The 20,228-nt window shown below is 38.9% G+C and overlaps 1 protein-coding gene across 1 annotated transcript; it reads left to right on the forward strand.

Moving 5' to 3' along the window:
* Window positions 1–11,055: 11,055 nt before the first annotated feature.
* CUZD1 (CUB and zona pellucida like domains 1) lies at window positions 11,056–14,815 on the forward strand (the record flags this gene model as incomplete). Its single annotated transcript, XM_082658916.1, is given in 12 exon segments — window positions 11,056–11,244; window positions 14,178–14,244; window positions 14,247–14,268; window positions 14,270–14,341; window positions 14,343–14,391; window positions 14,395–14,498; window positions 14,500–14,550; window positions 14,552–14,579; window positions 14,583–14,624; window positions 14,628–14,665; window positions 14,667–14,763; window positions 14,765–14,815. Coding segments are annotated over 12 exon segments (810 nt in total).
* Between the last annotated feature and the right edge of the window lie 5,413 nt (window positions 14,816–20,228).

Here is a 20,228-nt window from a genome sequence, read left to right on the forward strand (position 1 = left end):
AGGGATAATACCTACCTCAAGGACTATTGTGAGAATTAAAGTAAAGGAGATTATGTATATAAATCAATGAGATTGGGTCCTGCCACATAGGCGTTCAGTTAATGGTGGTTGTTTTTCTGGTATTATTCGGCTATTTGGTTTTGCTTATAAAATTGCCTTCTGAGAGTTCCATCATGTTTTTATGAATAGTATAACATCACAATTTACATTCGTGAGAATGAGGCATCTTCGTGTCAGTCTATATTCTAGCTCTGGTTTGAAAGTCGTTATGTTGTCTTAAATGTGAAAGTTTTTTTTTTTAAAGACTGCTCTGTACTGTATTACTTTATACTGATTTTTATATACTACATACAACAGAGGTAAAGCTTGTATTTTCAGATATCATTGCAACATCCAGAACAGTTTCAACAGTTGCTCATTGGAAGCCTCTGTACTTTTCCTCATGTTGTTTTCCTACCTCTGGAAATAGAATGTTCTTTTATATTCTGGCTGGCAAATCATCACCTCCCTTTTTCTTAGCACATCATCCTCTGTTTCTTTTGAACATTTTAGGTAGCTTTATTATAGTACTTACTGAATCACAGTGTATTTGTTACGTGTCTGTGTCTTCTTCAAGTCTGGGAATGCCTTAAGGTCAGGGTCCATGTTCATTTCACCTTTCAGTTTAGTCATCCCCCCAGCCCTGCACAGCCCTCAGAAAATATGCTGTGAGGTGGAAAAGACTGATGGCTAGACAGATACTATAGAACTCCATTGCTGATGATACCCATTGCTTCATGATGGGAACAAGTGGTTATTTTTCCCTTTGTTCTTGTGGAGGAGGAGGGCATTATTAGTTACAGGTAGGTTGGGGTTTCTAGCACCTGGAATGGACTTAGCTCATTGGTGATACAAAGAAGTGGTTTCTGTGATTTCTCCTAATGAGGCAATTCACATGTCTGGAGTATTTGGGGGAAAAGATGAGGGATCTGAAGTTCTTATATATCGATAAATAGGCATAAGGATGGGAACATTGGTGGGAGATCAAAAAGGTGTTACATGTTATAGGAAAATGATTTTTTTAATTTGGAAATTAAGTGAAATGCCAAGGGCAAAGAAGAAGGACCACCAGAGAAATTACAGAGTGACTGCTCAGGTCACTGTTCTGAAAGAGAAATGATCCTTTTATTCTGGTGACTTACTTCTAGGTAGAGTCTGTACTTCATAAAAGAGGCAGGAGCTTTGAGACACTTAATTGTAATCTTATCCCTTTGCAGAAATACCTCCCATACTCAAGCAGGTTTGATGGTCTTCTCATGTCACTAGACACAAGGATTAGCAGACCTTGAAATGTTATCCTATCAGTATAACTTCACATCTATTCTCAACATTGCGCTGGCAATTAATTCCCTTGGCAGCTGATCACACAGTGAGGACCGACCAGGTTCATAGGCTTCCAAGAGAGCCAAACACCCTTGAAGAATAAATGCCTCTGCCACTGGAGGTCACGGCACCCAGAAAGTGATTAGAGGAAGCAGCTGATGACCTCTCTAGTGAGTTCTGCTATTCCTGTCATATCCAAGCCCAAGTCCAAGGGTTGCTGGCAAGTTGACCAATACCATGACTCCCGTCTGAAAGATAGACCACACAACCCAACTATATTCTCTTCAGCCCTAAGCCATTCAGGCTTCTAGAAAAGCAGGCTGCATATTGATTCTATACAGCCTGTGACAGTTGGAAGATAGGTGTGGTGTTTCAAGAACAGCTTATGAATCCCTCAGGCCACCCTATGTAAACCTATCATAGGAATTTTGCTTTGCTTCATGTATTAACCTCATTGTACCATTGAGGTAGAGATTCCTAAAAGAGTGTACACAGGGTGAGCCCTGTTAAAATAATGAGTTTAACTCTCTCTTCATGTGAGAAGGAGGACACCGTGAGAGTACCTGTGTTCTTGGGCGGAACACCCAGGTAGAGGTGCTCACCACATGCTCTGACATAACTACTTGCTCCCAACGTGAAGCAAAGGGCATCTTTACCAGCGGATTTCTGTAACATTTGTCTAGCCGTCAGCCTTTTCCTCCTCACAGCATATTTTCTGAAGGAGAAGTTTATTAGAGGGGTTTGTTTCCTTACCTTTTCAATCTTGAAATTAATAGAGCCCTTCGTGTAATTCTAAATAGCTTAAGTTCTAAAGAGAATCAGAAAAGAGAAAGAATACTCTGGCACTTTTCAAATGTGCAGTATTGTCAACAATGGTTATTGTGGACAACGGGTTTCTGAGAGTCTCTCGTTTTCTGTTTTAGCTGTTTTAATTGATTTTTCAAAGATTAATTTGATAAGAGTTTTCATTTTAAAAGTAATGCTTGAGTCGGGAAATTAAAGAAACAAATTTCCAGCTCTAATTCTACTCCTCCTTGGAGCATTATATATCTTTCCAGAATCCCAAACCTCAGCAACTATTATTTCATCTCTCTCCATTTTCCTTCTCAATGCCACATAATTCTAAAATTAAAAGAAACAATGTATTATGTCATATCCTAGCAGCGGTTCAACAAATGTTCTTTACCTCCTATGTGCCAGATACTAGGGGCAGAATGATAAAACTAAAAATACAGTTTAACTAGTCTGTGGTGACCTGCCCTACTCACAGCTTCATCTTGGAGAGATATTCCTAATGGGGGCTCCCTTCTTCTGTGATTATCGATATGTGAATGCATTAGAAAATTAGTGTGATATCATTAGCAAATAAAATAAATTGCACTTAACTAGATTCAACATGGGCTGGGCTTCCGTCCCTCCCTCCCTCCCTCCCTCCTTCCCTCCCTTCTTTCCTTCCTTCCTTCTTTCCTTTCTCTCTCTCTTCCTTTCTCTGGCTACAATATTATGCTAGTGCACATATTTTAATTTGGTGGAAGGCGTTCATAACAAAATAAGTGAAAAGCTGTAAATGTTAGCACATATTTATTCCAGTGACTAAGGAGTAATAAATCATTTTGTCAAGTTGCACTGTAGCAGTCAAGTTTCATCTCTATTATGGCTAATTGGCCAGGAATTTGTAACTCCATAGAATGGAAAAAAAGTATATTAACTTGTAGCAATAGATCATTGAACTTATTAAATGTACCTTTCCTAATTCATACTTTTCTTATGCTGAAAATAAGTACCTCTCTCAAATATATAATTTTTACAGGTCATTGGAAAAGAATGCTGTACAACAGGATTATTATAATGTGCTAAAAATGGCACTTGTATCTCATTGGCACGTAGAGAGCTCATGTGAAACCTCTTTTTGATCTTTGCTGGCTTTTTAGCTGAAAAGATTTGGAAATCTTTTTGGCACTGGCAAAGATAGCACTCTAGTGGCTGTTTGTCGATTTTCAGCAACAGATAAGATAGTCTTTGTTGAAGTCAGTTGATTAATACATAATAGGCAATATGTTGCCTTAAAAGCAAATGCATATTTTTCTCATATCAAAAAATTCCCCAGGTTTGCCAACATTCAGAGATATTTAAAAGGGGTCTACATTTTCTTTTCCAGTTGGTCCTATGTTGAGAAATAATACTGCCACCCTCTGAGTTTTAGCAGTTTTTTAGGTAAAAGGAATTGTTCATGATGTAATTGATATTGTAACTACTCAGCTGGACTCCAACTTTCAAGGGCTAAATGCATTTGTTGATTTGTTTGCATTTCCTACTCCAGCTAAAAGAATTCAAAGACATGAAAAGTCTGTTGTGAAAAATAACGCAAAAGGGGCTTCCCTGGTGGCGCAATGGTTGGGAGTCCGCCTGCCGATGCAGAGGACGCGGGTTCGTGCCCCGGTCCGGGAGGATCCCGCGTGCCGCGGAGCGGCTGGGCCAGTGAGCCATGGCTGCTGAGCCTGCGCGTCGGGGGCCTGTGTCCCGCAGCGGGAGAGGCTGCGGGGGTGAGAGGCCCGCGTACCGCAAAAAAAAACAACGCAAAAGTCATCCTCAAGTGGGCTATCAGAAAGGGTACAAAAGCAGTTATTGCTTTCTAATACAATTATGAAAAAATTAAATTGAAAAAAGTATAACCATCTCAAATTTGTCAAGGCAGTTATAAAAGAGTACATAAGGGAAGGTTTCCCCTAAAATTTTTTTTTAATTTAATAAAGTCTTTTTCCCCCAGCTTTATTGAGGTATAGTTGACATATAACATGTAAGTTTAAGGTGTACAAAGTATTGGTTTGATACACTTATATATTGCAAATATATATATTGCAAAATGATTACCACCAGAGCATTAGCTAACACCTCCATCATGTCACATAATTACTACTTCCTTTTTGTGGCGAGAACATTTAAGATCTACTCTCTTAGCAACTTTCAAGTATGTAATACAGCATTATTAACTATAATCATTTGATCCCCAGAATTTATTCATCTTATAACTGGAAGTTTGTACCATTTGATCAACATCTCCCATTTCCCCCACCCCCACCATTGCCTGGTAATCACTATTCTAATCTCTGTGTCTATGACTTTGGCTTTTTTAGATTCCACATGTAAGTGATGTACAGTATTCGTCTTTCTTTGTCTGACGTGTTTTACTTAGCATAATGCCCTCAAGCTTCATCCATGTTGTCACAAATGGCAGAACTTTCTTCTTTCTCATGGCTGAATAATATTCCATTGTACATATACACCACTTCTTATCTATTTATCTGTTGATGGACACTTAGTTGTTTCCCTATCTTGGCTATTGTGAATATGCTGCAGTGAACATGGGAGTGCAGATACCGCTTCCAGATCCTGTTTTCATTTCCTTTGGATATATACCCAGAAGTGGGATTGCTTCATCATACGGTAGTTCTATTTTTAATTTTTAAGATACCTTCATACTGTTCCATAGTGGCTGTACCCATATCTATTCCCAACAACAGTGCACAAAGGTTCCCTTTTCTCTACATCCTCACCTACACTTGTTTCCCTCATCTTTTTGACAATAGCCCTTCTAACAGGTATGAGGTAATATGTCATTGTCGTTTTGATTTGCATTTCCCTGATGATTAGTAGTGTAGAGCACTTTTTCATGCACCTGTTGGCCATTTGTCTGTCTTCTTTAGAAAAATGTCATTTTCTTAGCTCATTTTTAATTGGATTTTGTGGGGGGGTTTTTTTGTTTTGGATTTTTTTTTTTTTTTTTTTTTTTTTTTTTTGCTGTTGAGTTGTATGAGTTCTTTATATATTTTGGATATTAATCATGTATCAGATATAAGATTTGCAAATATTTTCTCCCATTCTGTAGATTGCTTTTTCATTTTGTTGACTATCTCTTTTGCTGTGCAGAAGCTTTTTTTTTTTTTTTTTGCAGTACACGGGCCTCTCACTGTTGTGGCCTCTCCCGTTGCAGAGCACAGGCTCCGGACGCGCAGGCTCAGCGGCCATGGCTCACGGGACTAGCCACTCCGCAGCACGTGGGATCTTCCCGGACCGGGGCACGAACCCGTGTCCCCTGCATCAGCAGACAGACTCTCAACCACTGCACCACCAGGGAAGCCCCAGAAGCTTTTTAGCTTGATATAGTCCCACTTATTAATTTTTATTTTTGTTGATTGTGCTTTAGGCATCATATCCAAAAAATCATTGCAAAGATCAATGTCAAGGAGTTTTCTCCTTGTTTTCTTCCAGACCTTTTATGGTTTCAGGTCTCCTGTATTTGTGAATGGCATAAGATAGGGGTCCAGTTCCATTCTGCGTGTGGTTATGCAGTCTTCCCAGCACCATTATTGAAGAGACTATTTTTTCCTCATTGAGTGTTTTTGGCTCCCTTGTCAAATATTAGCTGACCATATACACATAGGTTTATTTTTGTGCTCTTCTGTTCCATTGGAATTTATGTCAGTACATACTGTTTTGCTTATAATAGCTTTGTAGTATAGTTTGAAATCAGGAAGTGTGATGCCTCCAGCTTTGTTCTTCTTTTAATTGATGCTTTGGCTATTTGACATCTTTTGTAGTTCCATTCAAATTTTAGGATTGTTTTTCTATTTCTGTGAAAAATGCCACTGGAAGTTTAATAAGGATTGCATTGAATCTATAGATGACCGTGGGTATTATGAACAAGTTAATTTTAATTCTTCCAATGCATAAACACAGGATATCTTTCCATTTATTTGCATTTTCTTTAATTTCATCAGTGTCTTATGGTTTTCAGTGTACAGATCTTTCACCTTCTTGGTTAAATTTATTCCTAAGTATTTTATTGATTTTGATTCTATTGTGAATGATATTGTTTTCTTTGTTTTTCATTGTTAGTGAATAGAAATGCAGCTGATTTCTGTGTGTTGATTTTGTATCCTACAATTGTACTGAATCCATTGATTAATTCTGAAAGTTTTTTGGTAGAGTCTTTGGGATTTTCTACATCAGCAAACAGAGACAATTTTAATTTTTTTCTTTCCAATTTGGATGTTTTTTTTTTTTACCTTTTTTTCTTGCCTGATTACTCTGGCTAACACTTCCAGTACTATCTAAGTCAAATTTATTGCAAGAGTGGGCATCCTTGTCTTGTTCTTGATCTTAGAGAAAAAGCTTTCAACCTTTCACCACTGAGTCTGCTGTTAGCTGTGTGCTTGCTACATATGGCCTTTACTATGTTGAGGTATTTTCCTTCTGTACCCAATTCGTTGAGCATTTTTATTGTGAAAGGATTATAGTATTTTGTCAAATTCTTTTTCTGCATCTATTGAGATGATCATATGATTTTTATCTTTTATTCTATTAATGTGTATCACATTTATTGACTTTCATGTGTGAACTGTCCTTGCATCCAAGGGATAAATCCTGCTTGATCATGGTGTATGATCCTTTTAATGTGGTGTTCAATTCGGTTTGCTAGTATTTTGTTGAGGATTTTTGCATCTACGTTCATTGGGGATATGGTCTGTAGTTTTCTTTTATTATAGTATCCTTATCTGGCTTTGGTGTCAGAGTAATGCTGGACTTGTAAAATGAGTTTAGGAGTCTCCCACCCTCTTCAGTGTTTTAGAAGAATTTGAGAGAAAGCTTGGTCTTAAGGCTTCTTTAAATGTTTGGTAGAATTCACAGTGAAGCCATCTGGTCCTAGGCTTTTCTTTATTGGGAGGTGTATGACTACTGGTTCAATCTTCTTAGCGATTATGGGTCTGTTTAGATTTTCTATTTTTTTTACAATTCAGTCTTGGTAGATGTATGTTTCTAAAAATGTATCCATTTCTTCTAGGTTAGTCAATTTGTTGGCATATAATTATTCACAGTAATCTCTTATTTGAGTCTTCTCTCTTTTTTCTTAGTCTAGCTAAAGGTTTGTCTATTTTGTTTTATCTTTCCAAAAAACTAGCTCTTATTTACATTAATCTTTTCTAGTGTTTTTCTGGACTCTATTTCATGTATTTCTGCTCTGATCTTTGTTATTTCCTTTCTTCTCCTAATTTTGGGCTTAGTTTGTTCTTTTTCTAGTTTCTTTAGGTATAAAGCTGGTTATTTGAAATCTTTTTTCTTAGTGTAGGTGTTTATCACTATACACTTCCCTCTTAGAACTGCTTTTGCAGCATCCCATGGCTTTTATATTGTTGTGTTTCCATTTTCATTTGTTTCAAGATAATTTTTTCCCTTTTGATTAATTCTGTGACCCATTGGTTGTTCTGAAGTGTGTTGTTTAATTTCCGCTATTTGTGAAATTTCCAGCTTTCCTCCTGTTACTGATTTCTAGTTTCATACCATTGTGGTTAGAAAAGATACTTGGTATGATTTCAGTCTTCTTACATTTGCTAAGACTTGTTTCATGACCTATCATATGATCTGTCCTGGAGAATGCTTTCTGTGCACTTGAGAATAATATATATTCTTTTGCTGTTGGATGGAATCTCTTCTATATGTCTGTTAGGCCCATTTGGTTTGAAGTATGTGCCAAATCCCACGTTTCCTTGTTAATTTTATGTCTGGATGATCTATTGTTGAAAATAGGGTTTTGAAGTCTAGTATTGTACAGTAAGTCCCCTACAAACAAACGAGTTTGGTTCTGAGCATGCGTTCGTAAGTCCAATTTGTTTGTAAGTCAGAGTTAGCCTAGGTACCCAACTAACACAATCGGCTATATAGTACTGTACTGTAATAGGTTTATAATACTTTTCACACAAGTAATACATAAAAAATAAAACATTTTTTAACTTACAGTACAGTACCTTGAAAAGTACAGTAGTACAGTACAACAGCTGGCATACAGGGGCTGGCATCGAGTGAGCAGGCAAGAAGAGTTACTGACTGGAAGAGGGAAAGGAGGTGGGAGATAGTAGAGCCGAAGGATCGTCAGCAATAGAAGACGGAAGGCAAGCTGCAATTTCACTCACACCTGACGTTGATGGCACAGGTTCTGGTTCCTTGCTGGATTCAATTCTATCTACCCTCTTAAAAAAAGGATCCAGTGATGTCTGGGTAGTAGCCCTTCTTTTCTCATCATAGATGACATGGTAGCACTAGATTGCATTCTGAATTGCTGCTGCACCCTTTGTGTACCATTCTGCATTCGGGTCCTGTGCCTCAAAGGCTAACAGTGCCTCCTCAAATAAAGAAAATCCCCTTGCCATTTCCTGCGCAACCACTTCTAGAGGATGCACACACGTGACAATATATGCCAGACACGTGAACTAACGTGATTGGGCATGCAAAAGCACATTCGAATCTTTGAAAGTTTGCAACTTGAAGGTTCGTATGTGGGGGACTTACTGTATTGTCTATTTCTCCCTTTACATCCTGTTAGTATTTGCTTACTATAAGTGCCTCAGTGTTGGGTGCATATATATTTATAACTGTTAAATCTTTTTGATGAATCATCTGCTTTATCATTATATAATGACCTTATTTGTCTCTTGTTACCATTTTTGGCTTAAAGTCTATTTAGTCTGATACAAGTATAGCTACCCTTTCTCTTTTGGTTTCTATCTTGCATGGAATATATTTTTTCATTCCTTCACTTTGAGCCTTCCTGTGTCCTTAAAGCTGAAGTGAACCTCTTGTAGGCAGCATATAGTCAGGTCTTATTTTTTTTAATACATCCAGCCACTCCATGTCTTTTGATTGGAGAGTTCAACCCATTTACATTTAGATTAATTATTGTAAGTAAGGCTTTACTAACGCTACCTTATGAATTGTTTTCTGGCTGTTTTGTAGTTCCCTTGTTCCTTTCTTCCTCTCTCTTGCTGTCTTCTGTTGTAAATTAGTTATTTTCCATAGTGGGTATGCTTTGATTCCCTTCTCTTTTTTTTTTTTTTTTTTTGGCTGCACCATGTGGTTTGCAGGATCTCAGTTCCCTGACCAGGGATTTAACCCAGGCCATGGCAGTGAAAGCCAAGAATCCTAACCACTAGGCCACCAGGGAACTCGCCCCTCTCTTTATCTTTTGTGAATCTACTGTGGGTTTTTGCTTTGTGGCTATCATGAGGCTTACATAAAGCATCTTATACATACAACAATCTACTTTACATTGATAACAATTTAACTTCGATTACCTACAAAAACTCTACCTTTTACTCCCCCTTTTATATTTTTGATGTCACAATTTACATCTTTTTATTTTGTGTATCCATTAAGAAATTATTGTAGCTATAGCTTTTTAAAAATACTTTTGTCCTTTAACTTTTATACTAAGGTTAAGTAGTTAACCTACCACTATATTACAGTATTAGAGTATTCTGAATGTAACTATATACCAAATTTAACCAGTGTGGTATATATTTTCATATGTTTCATGATACTAATTATCATCCTTTCATTTCAGCTTGAAGAATTCCTTTCAGCATATCTTGTAAAGTAGGTATAGTGGTGAAGAACACCCTCAGCTTTTGTTTGTTAGGGAAACTGTCTCACCTTCACTTCTGAAGGGCAGTTTTTCTGGGTAAATTATTCTTGATTGGCAGTTTGTTTCTTTTAGTACTTTGGATATATCATTTCATTCTCTCCTGGTCTGTAAGGTCTGTGCTGAGAAATTTGCTCTTAGCATTATGGAGGTTTCTTTGTTACGTATTTCTCTATTGAATTCTTCACTTCACTCTGTATTCTTTAGCTCCAAAATTTGTTTGGTTCATTTTTATGTTTTCTATCTTTCTGTTGAACTTCTCATTTTGTTTTTCTGTTGTGTTCCTAATATTGTTAAATTATTTATCTGTGTTCTTTGTAGTTCTCTGAGCATCTTTAGAATAATTATTTTGAACACTTTGTTGGGCAATTCCTACATCTCCATTTCTTTGGGGATCATTACTGATGGCTTACTGTATTCCTTCAGGAGAGTCGTGATTCCCTGATTCTTCATGATCCCTTGTAGCCTTGCATAGATGTCTCTACATTTAAATAACTAGTCACCTCTTCTGGGCTTCATGGACTGATCTCAGCAAGGAAAGACTTTCACCTGTGGTTTGGGACATGCTGGAATGTGCTGTGACCCTGGTTCTAGTGGAGGAAGGTACTAAGTGTGGGGACATGTGGTGGCACTGGGTCCAGGGGTGCATGGTGTCTCCTTGGCTCATGCTGCTGAGGTCCACGACATCAACAACTGTGTAGTCCTTGGGAGCACTGTGGGGGTCTACAGTGGCTGTAAGGGCTGTTGAGGTCCTCAGTTATGCCCCTAGGTCCAACAGCTAGTGACCAGGCCAGACAATGATGGTGGCTAGAGCCAGTAGTGTACATACACTGGGCTATGGGGCCTGCTGCAGGTGCCTGTGTGGTAGCTTGGATCAGCTGCAGACACATACACAGTGGTGGGGGCCAGGGTAGGCAGCAAGGGCTGGGCCAGTTGTGGGCTCACAGGCAGCTGTGGGGGGCCCTGGCTGTTGGTGTGCTCTCCTATGACTGCATCGTCTCCCTCTGTGTGTGCACTGCAGGGGAGGCCAGTAATGGGGGTCAGGCCAGGAGTATGCAGGTGCACAGCTGGAGGCCTTAATTGCAGGTAGTGTGGTGCAGTGGTGCAAGACAGTGACAGAAGACAAGGCCTGATCCAAGCCCACAGGCAGTTATGGGGACCTTGGCTGTCAGCATGCTCTTAAGTGGCTGTATTGTCTTCCCCTGGGTGTGCACACTGCAATGGACACTGGTGACAGGTATCAGGCTAGTGGCGTGCAAATGCACACCTGGAGGGGCTATGTCAAGTACACACTAGGAAGTGGATGTCAGCTGTGGGGGTCTAGGCTGGCATCTAGCACTCATGTAGCCACAGAGGCCTGGGCTGGCCACCAGTACAGTTCCTGGGGTCTGGCATGGGTGAAGAAGGAGGTAGCAGGGAAGGATTCAGGTGGCTGGTGTCAGTAAATACAAATACCTGTGGGGCAAAAGCTGGTGAAATCCCCAGGGGGTCTCTGGCAACTGCTGGTGTTAACACGTTTCTTCAGTGGCAAAATCTTCTGGATTTGTCTGCAGAGCAAGTCACAAGTCACTACAAACCATGATTGTTATTGGTAACTCCTGCTTTTCTTCCTTGTTTCTGTCTCTCTGTGTGTCAGCTTTGCCAGTCTCTGGGTGGGGTGAAACTGTAATGGGACCTTCATATGGTGCCCCAAAGGCTGGGGAGGCTGGTTGCTCACTCCATCCACTCTTCGTTTCCTGGCTAGGGGAGCTCTTTCTAGCTGGGAAGTTCTCTCTTGACCCTGAGCAGTGCTGGCTTGAGGAATGGGATAATGCAGGCAAAATGAAGCTTTCTTCCTTCTCTTCTCATGAGGTTATTCTCAGATTTTTGTTCCACTGTGTTGCTGAAGATTCTTAAGTGGACTCGAGAGCTCTCCAGAGTTGTTCTTATTCATGGAGAGCTGTCTAATTGCTGATCTTTACTGGGGGATGGAGGGCAGGGTTTTCTCCATCACTGTTTTGGTAATATCACTCCTGCCTCCACTTAAGGGACTTTGTGACAAAGGCTCTGTACTTCCATATGTGTATGCTTTTTCCTAGGGAAATAATTCATATTGTTCATCAGATTTTCAAAGAGGCTAGGGAAAAGGTTAAGAATAATTGCACCATATGACATATATAAAATATTTGTTACATGAATGCTTGCATTGGACTGTATTTTCTTCTTGAAAGATTTCTTTTAATATGTGCCATTTCTTCTTGAACAATATCTCCTTTAGAAACTCCTCAACTAACAAAGGTAAATGAGTAAACATTTTTTAAAAATTCTTTCCTCTCCCAGAGCTCCCTGCTCCCCTTTTCTGGAATCTTTCATATTTGAGAGGCAAAGTACTCCTGAACGTCAGAGAAGCTACACAGACAAGTTGTGGCCCGAACACTTGGGAGCCATTTGTTCCTCCAAATATAAAGTTCTGGCTGTGGTGCAGCCAGAAACAACACAGCCGTCCATGTCTTCAATTAGCACAGGGCCCGGCTCTCATGGGGACACTGCATCCCATTCTGCCTGGCTCTGTTCCTCAGGCTGCAACGCTGTTTCTTGGGCTGAGGAAGGCACTGGTGAGAGGTGGAGGAGGAGATGGCATAGCCTGAAAACTTGCAGTTGTGATCACCTAACTTTGAATTGATCTAGAATGAAGCCTTTTTTCCCTCCTAAGCTGCAAGTATTTGAAGTGCTCAGTGGCGTCTTTGGGGTGGGAAATTAGCATAACTTCCTTCTCTCACAGTCAGGTCTTCCACCCTCCCAGTGGGGTTTCTCTTTGAAATAAGAGTCATGTGTGTGGAAAGGATTCAGGAGCAAGGCTTGGAGGACCAAGAAGAAAAGCAACCGGCCTATTTCCCATCCAAAGAGTAACCAGATACAGCTGTAACTTTAGACTGAGGTGCTTGGGAAAATGATTTTTATTATTTATTATTTTTTAAGAAGCAAGTGTATATTGCTGAGGAAAGGGCCTAAAATGTGGCTGAGGAAATCTAGCCTTGATGATACAGTCCAATATACGATGTAAAATTTAACAAGCTAGTTGATTTTTTTTCTTAAGGAAAAAACTCTTAAAATTAATTCTTTTAAAAAGACAAAATGGGGCTTCCCTGGCGCAGGGTTGAGAGTCCGCCTAATGATGCAGGGGACACAGGTTCGTGCCCTGGTCCGGGAAGATCCCACGTGCCGCGGAGCGGCTGGGCCCGTGAGCCATGGCCGCTGAGCCTGCGCGTCCGGAGCCTGTGCTCTGCAACGGGAGAGGCCACAACAGTGAGAGGCCCGCGTACCGGCAAAAAAAAAAAAAAAAAAAAAAAAAGACAAAATGATTACATATCAATTTAGAAATACAAACCAGAGATTCTCAAACACCCAGAGGATACGACAGACTTACAGCCCATTCTTATTTCCTTCCACATTAGCTACATTCAAGTTTGAGCAGTTATTGAAGGAAGTTAAAATTCTCTTGTGTTTTGACTACCTGTGGGAGCTATAATAAGATCTCAGCTGAAGCAGGAAACATACAATAAATCCTCCTTTGATGGCTGAATTGAACATAGTTTATGGTATTTGCAATAGTCATGTAACTTTGTGGGGGAAACAAGTAAATTACATTGTAAGTTATGTATTGCTAAATAGCCTCTGCTGAATAATAACCTGTTTTGTATATTTGCCACCTCTTTGTAATAGTAGCTTGTGTCTGCACTGTAGCTAGCACGTAATCAGCTGTGATATTGAAATGAAGAGAAAAGAGGCATTTGACACTAGGTTCATGAAAGGTTATATGTAATGGCATTTCCCATGAGCAAATTAGACCAAGGACCTCCCTGGTGGCACAATGGTTAAGAATCTGCCTGCCAGTGCAGGGGACACAGGTTCGAGCCCTGGTCCGGGAAGATCCCACATGCCACAGAGCACCTAAGCCTGCGAGCCACAACTACTGAAGCCCCAGTGCCTAGAGCGCGTGCTCCGCAACAAGAGAAGCCACTGCAATGAGAAGCCCGCACACTGCAACGAAGAGTAGCCCCCGCTTGCCACAGCTAAAGAAAGCCCGCACGCAGCAACGAAGACCCAACGCAGCCAAAAATTAATTAATTTTAAAAATTAGACCAAAAAAGATACACTACATTTTATTAGTTTGGAAAGAAAAAGGGTGACTTAAAAACTAGGAATTATGTCAAGCACATGGTTTATTGGCTCAATATATTTTTTCAAGGAGGCATTATTTATGAACCTGAATGATACCCACGCCCTTTCTTTTAGCCCATTGAAGAGAAGTTCAACAGTTATTCTTTAATTACTGTCACCAGAAAACTAACCTTTAAAAAAGAAAGAAAAGGAGAAACAATTGTATTTTTTTGAGTCCAGTTCATTTGGAAAGCCTATGTTGGAGTCACCATATATGTGGATTTGAACCAAACTTTTTGTTCAGGTAAGTCTATGCACCTCAGATCCAAATTTGGTGGTGTTCCAGGATACCTGCAGCACCACTCCCATCTGACTTTGCATCTCCAACCTATAACCTCAGCAAGAATGGATGTAATTAAGATGAGACTTGTAAGGTGTATCCCTTACCTCGACACTGTGCAAGATTCCAGTTTAACTCCTTTGAATTCTTGAGGTGTCTGGGCTCCGTGTATCTCGAGTGTAAGGTTTCACAGTGGTAGTAGTAATCAGTCTCGCTGCAACAAGACTGTTTTTCTGAAGGAAAAGAGACATTTCTCCATACAAATAGAAGACTAATTCTGTCATAGGATGCATTCATCTGAAAAGGGATTGACGGGCAAGTGGAAATTCAGAATTTCAGTATCAAACGCGTTGAAACCCAGATTCAACCTTTTAACAATCTGCATCTGTTTTCACTCATGATCCTTGTTCTGAATATTGTGATTGTGGCTACAATTCTAGCAAGGCATGTTTGTGAGTCAGAGAACAGACTACAAAGTCCAGAAACTGCAGGACTATTAACTAAAGGGTTCAGACTTAAGTGAAATGCATTTCTCCTGAGTGTCGAAGAAGTGCTACCTCATGGCTAGATACATTAGGAATAAATTAAGGAGGGCTCCATAAAAGAGGGGGGAAAACCTACAAACCACATTCAAGAAAATTAAAAACAAAAAAGAATCTCCTTCCATGAGACCTTTACACTGAACCTTTTAGGATATATTCATTTCTACTCTATGTGCTATTTTCTGGAGTATACCATAGCTTAAATAATAATGCAAAAATGGATTCACTAATGATTCCTATATTTTACGTGTACAACACCTAGGCCTCTCATCATCGGGTTGAATCCCAATCTTCTATAGCTGAAAAATAACATTTCCATATTTATTTCTTTAACGCCTTCATCTTAAGAGCTGGCGTTCTACAGAGAGGATATTATATACTAGGACTGCTCGACTCTAAGGTGGTATTTCCTTGTGGAGGTAACCACATTTCCTCCTTTGTTATTAAACTGGGGAGGCAGTCTTAGATGGATAAAACAAGAAGGAATTGGATGCTAAAACAAACAATTTTCCCTGTACTCCCCAGCCATCAGTACTTAGGTTGACAGGTTAGCTACCATTTTGCTTGCCGTGTAAAGGTACAGTGTGGAATTAGGTTCATCTTCACTTCAAAAATCTGAAGATGTTTCCCAGATGAATTTAGAGTACATTAAGCAACCATTAAATGCCCTTTTATCATGTTTCAGATTATGGGAGGCTCACTGCCCTCAAATTCGTGTGAAAAGTCAGCAGCCTCAGGAGGTCCTAGGAGTTCAAAAGCTGTAAGTGTTAAGTGTTCTCAACCCAAGGCCTGGGATGGCAGCTGTGACTTGGTTCCCATGTCACCAGGCCCTACAGCACAGATCAGCTCTGCCTGCCACAAAGCCTAAAGGGCATGAGACTACATTGATAGATTTGGGCTCGGAAAGTGTAAATACATAAAAATATGCATTTTTTTTCCCTTGAGTATGATATAGTCTTTTTTTTTAGATGTTGGGGGTAGGAGTTTATTAATTAATTTATTTATTTTTGCTGTGTTGGGTCTTCGTTTCTGTGCAAGGGCTTTCTCTAGCTGTGGCAAGCGGGGGCCACTCTTCATCGCGGTGCGCAGGCCCTCTCACTATCGCGGCCTCTCTTTTTGCGGAGCACAGGCTCCAGACGCGCAGGTTTAATAGTTGTGGCTTACGGGCCTAGTTGCTCCGCGGCATGCGGGATCCTCCCAGACCAGGGCTCGAACCCGTGTCCCCTGCATTAGCAGGCAGATTCTCAACCACTGTGCCACCAGGGAAGCCCTGATATAGTCTTTTAATTGGTTAATATATGATTTTTTCTTCTAATGTCATCCACTTAAATAATTTTTCCATGTTATAAAGTAATACTTGTTTATTGAAGGAAACATATATTTACTGAAGAAAATACATGTTTATTCAGGAAAAATACAGACCAGGAAAAAACACAAATGTTAAATCACCCCAAATCCCATCTTTGTTAACATTTTATTTAGATACAGTTATAAAGATATCTATAGAGATTGAGATTAACATACATACACTATTGATACTATGTATAAAAGAGAAAACTAATGAGTTATAAAGGTATATACTTTGAACCTCATGGTAATAAATACCAGTTCTTGTAAATCTTGAAAAAAGAAATCATTCTTTGAAAAACAATCAAAACAGAAAAAGATGTATATCTAGATATATCTATAAATATAGATATGTATACGTACATACATATATATATATTCTAGAGCTATATGCATTTCTATATTTATATTTATATCTACATCTACCCCGTACATCTATTGATCTACTTATCTATTTCAGCATCTATATCTATATACACTTACTTGAGATCATTCAGTACCCACTGTTTGATAACTTTTTAAAACAACATATATCATATGCATTTTCCATGTCATTTTCTTCTACTACAGTATAGTCTACTAAATCATTTTTAATGTTTTAATGCATCGTATTCCATGTGCCATACTTTTACCAGTCCCCTATTTTTTATTAAGATACATTCGCAGAAGTAGAATTATGAGCCAAAATTGTAAGGCTTCTGCTATTCAACAACACTGTCTTCCAGATGGTCTGTTCCTGTTTCTACTTCCACCTGCAGGGTTTGAGAGGGCCTGCTTCCCTGCCTCATTACCAAACATTACTTTAAACTCTTATAGGGTATTCTTTATCTGAACAGCTCAAAGTTTCACGCAGACATCCACTTAACAATTTATTCTCTCCTAGGCACGGGAGTGAAAAGGGTTGTTATACTTGGTTTAGTGAAAAACATTCAATATTTGGCTGAAGTAGGAAACTAAGATTAGGTCAAGCAAAGACCAAGAACAGACTCCTGGTCAGCAGAGTTCCCAGTTATATTTCTTTTTTTTAGCTATATTGCCAGAATTTCATTTAACTATATATTCAAAGAACTGTTATTTTAGTTGAGTGGCATGGTTCGTTTTTTAATAGTAATACATTTTTTTCAGTTCAGAGTTTCAAAATGAATTCTAATATGTGAGAGTTTAATTCAGGGCAACTTCAGGACAAAATAGGTTTTAAAGAGATCTGTAAAAGGGAGATCAGCTCTGCTTTGTGACCACCTAGAGGGACGGGATAGGGAGGGTGGGAGGGAGGAGCAGGAGGGAGGGATATGGGGACATATGTACACATATAGCTGATTCACTTTCTTATACAGCAGCAACTAACACAACATTATAAAGCAATTATACTCCAATAAAAATGTAAAAAAAAATAATAAAATGTGTTTAGAGTTCCTAAAGAACAAAAGAGACTTGTAAAAAGAAACTAAAATAAATTCCTGGATTTCAAAATATCCTTTAAATAGAATTGGTGAGTAAAGTATAAATTTAAAAAATAGATTAAATTTTCTGACAACACTCATTGACTTAAGAAAATTATACTGGTTGGAAAATACATTTTGCTAAACACAAAATATTTGAAAAAGAAGTTTTTGCGAAGTCTACAATATGTCAGAATTTATTCAACCCTAGTTTTTGTTGCATTTTCAAATATTAACCTATGGTATTTAAGAGCATCTTCACAAACTAAGAGGAACTAGCTCTAAGGGGCTGCTATATAAAACGTGTAATACCAATGCTGCATACTTAAGGATAGATGTACTCTAGGAGTTACTGTAAAATGGAATAATCTGCATTGGATTCATGTAGCATATCAACGAAAACACATGAAAATGCAATTTGGGAAGAAAGTACTTAATGATAGAGGTAGGCACGGTCTGGGTAGAGGTAGGTGTCCCAAGACTCTACTGCCCCTGTGTAGCATCTGCCATTTTCACATATGCACCTACCTCTTCACTTTGTCTTCTTTCACACTCATCTCTGACTTCCTTCTTTTATTTCCCCTTTTCTATATATTTCAATCTTTTCTTGCTCTTTTATCTTCTCCTTTTATTTTAGGTTATCAAGGTTTCCATAGCCTTGTCCAGTGAAGGAAAAAGAGGGAATCTGCTTCTAATTGTGATTCTTTATATTGACTCCCTTTATCTCCAATGGAACATCCCTGCGTGTTTCTCTAATATAAAACAGGTAAACATATAATGGAATGGAACCTTAGTACCATTTAGCCTGCGGCATCATCCTTCAGCTGTAGGTGGTAAAAAGAGAATACTGTCCTGGAATTGGTGATATTAAATGGACTGGGTCAGGGGTCTGAAAGCCCTGGGTTCAAATCCAAATCTACTACTCACCAGCTCTTTGCTATTGGACTGACCTAAAAACTCACAGTGTCTTAGGATTAAATGAGATAACGTAGCTCCAGCATTTAGCACAAGCTTGGCCTACAGAAAAACATTTTTTAGGAGGTGAGATAAACAATCATTTGGGACTCTCATTAAGTATGTTGGCTCCACTAGGTGTTACTGGGGGTTACTTTGCCCTCTTAAGTGTTGAATACCATTCCACTAACTGCAGAAAATCCAGTGTTTTCCCAACAAATAACTATGAATTCCTGAGGAGTTTATGGTCATGGTCACCTATGACTACCGTCTCCTGCTTCTGCCAAATTATTTGTTAAGGGACTGTCTCACCATGCCATGAATGTGTCCATGTTTTGTGCCACTTTGACCCTGACATGTCACCCAGTGATTTTATTTTGCATACATACACAAAAAGTACTCACAAAAGATTTATTTGTATGTAGAAAACTTGATGAAGTTTCAGGTAGAGGATTTATTTTACAGACATGTTAACTTACAAATTAAATATTGGTTATTCTTGATTTTGAAAGTACCTTGGCCATTTTTTAAAAGTGGGCTCTAGTTTCTATAAAATGATGATAAATAGCAATACCTAAGTCATAGGATTGTTGTGAGGGTTGAATAATGTAAACCATGGAAAACACTTAGAACAATGCCTGGCATGAAGTGGTTAGCCATTCCTTCTACTCTTACTATCATTATCGCTCTTATTGTTATCTGCCCTGCCGCTCTGTGGCCTGGCGCTCCTCTCCCTTCTTTATCTCTTCTCTTTCTTCTGCCACCCACATTTCTGTTTGTTGTCTTGGCGGCTGCTGACCTTTAGCTCTGGCATTCATTTATGAAAACATTTCCTAAACTGAGATAGTTTCCTTTCTAAGGAGAATTCTGCTGCTAGCTGTTAAGATAAAACGTGTTGGCAGCTTTTTCCCCTACTGCTTATATATTTTAAGCATATAAATTTATTTAGGAAGGTAGGTTCCAGATGTATCTTATACTGAGATCAGATTAATCCCTGTTTCTTTAAACAATTTATACCTACTAACTACCCGGTTTATTTATTGACCCAATAGTGTTTCTCATCTTTGTACAAGGGTGTATAGTCTTTGATGGCAAGATTGTGTCTGACACATTTTGATTTGACCCAGAGACTTTCATGTAGTGGATGTAATAATTAATAACTGATCAACTCCTTTCTCCACCATCGTGGTATGTGCGGTTGACTCCTTTCCTTGTCATGTCTTCTACAAGACCTTCAGGATCAGGTGATTTCTGGCTAAGAAACAAAAGCAGAGTCATTTCATTCCCCAAAGACTTCAAATGAAAATTCACAATACAGTCAGGTACAGCTCCAAGAGGAGACACTGGCGAGGAACCAGGCTGTGTCTATAAGGAATCGCACATCCGAGGCTCACATTTATACTGTATAAAGGTCACTAGCATTTTACCCTATCAAGCTGAAAAATTGCCACTACCGGTCCAGTTGGACATATTTTATTGGGAAAATTTTTTTTCTTTATGCTTCTGCACTAATAGGTTGGTTCAGCTATAAATATGTGAGACCTTTTGTTTAAAAAGCAATAGCTGATTGAATAGATGGAACAATATTGAGTATATTCAATTCCAAGGAAGAAAAGTTTTTTTTTAATTTA

This window comes from Grampus griseus (genome assembly GCF_964374135.1).
Source record: "Grampus griseus genome assembly, chromosome: 7".
NCBI classification, from domain to species: domain Eukaryota; kingdom Metazoa; phylum Chordata; class Mammalia; order Artiodactyla; family Delphinidae; genus Grampus; species Grampus griseus.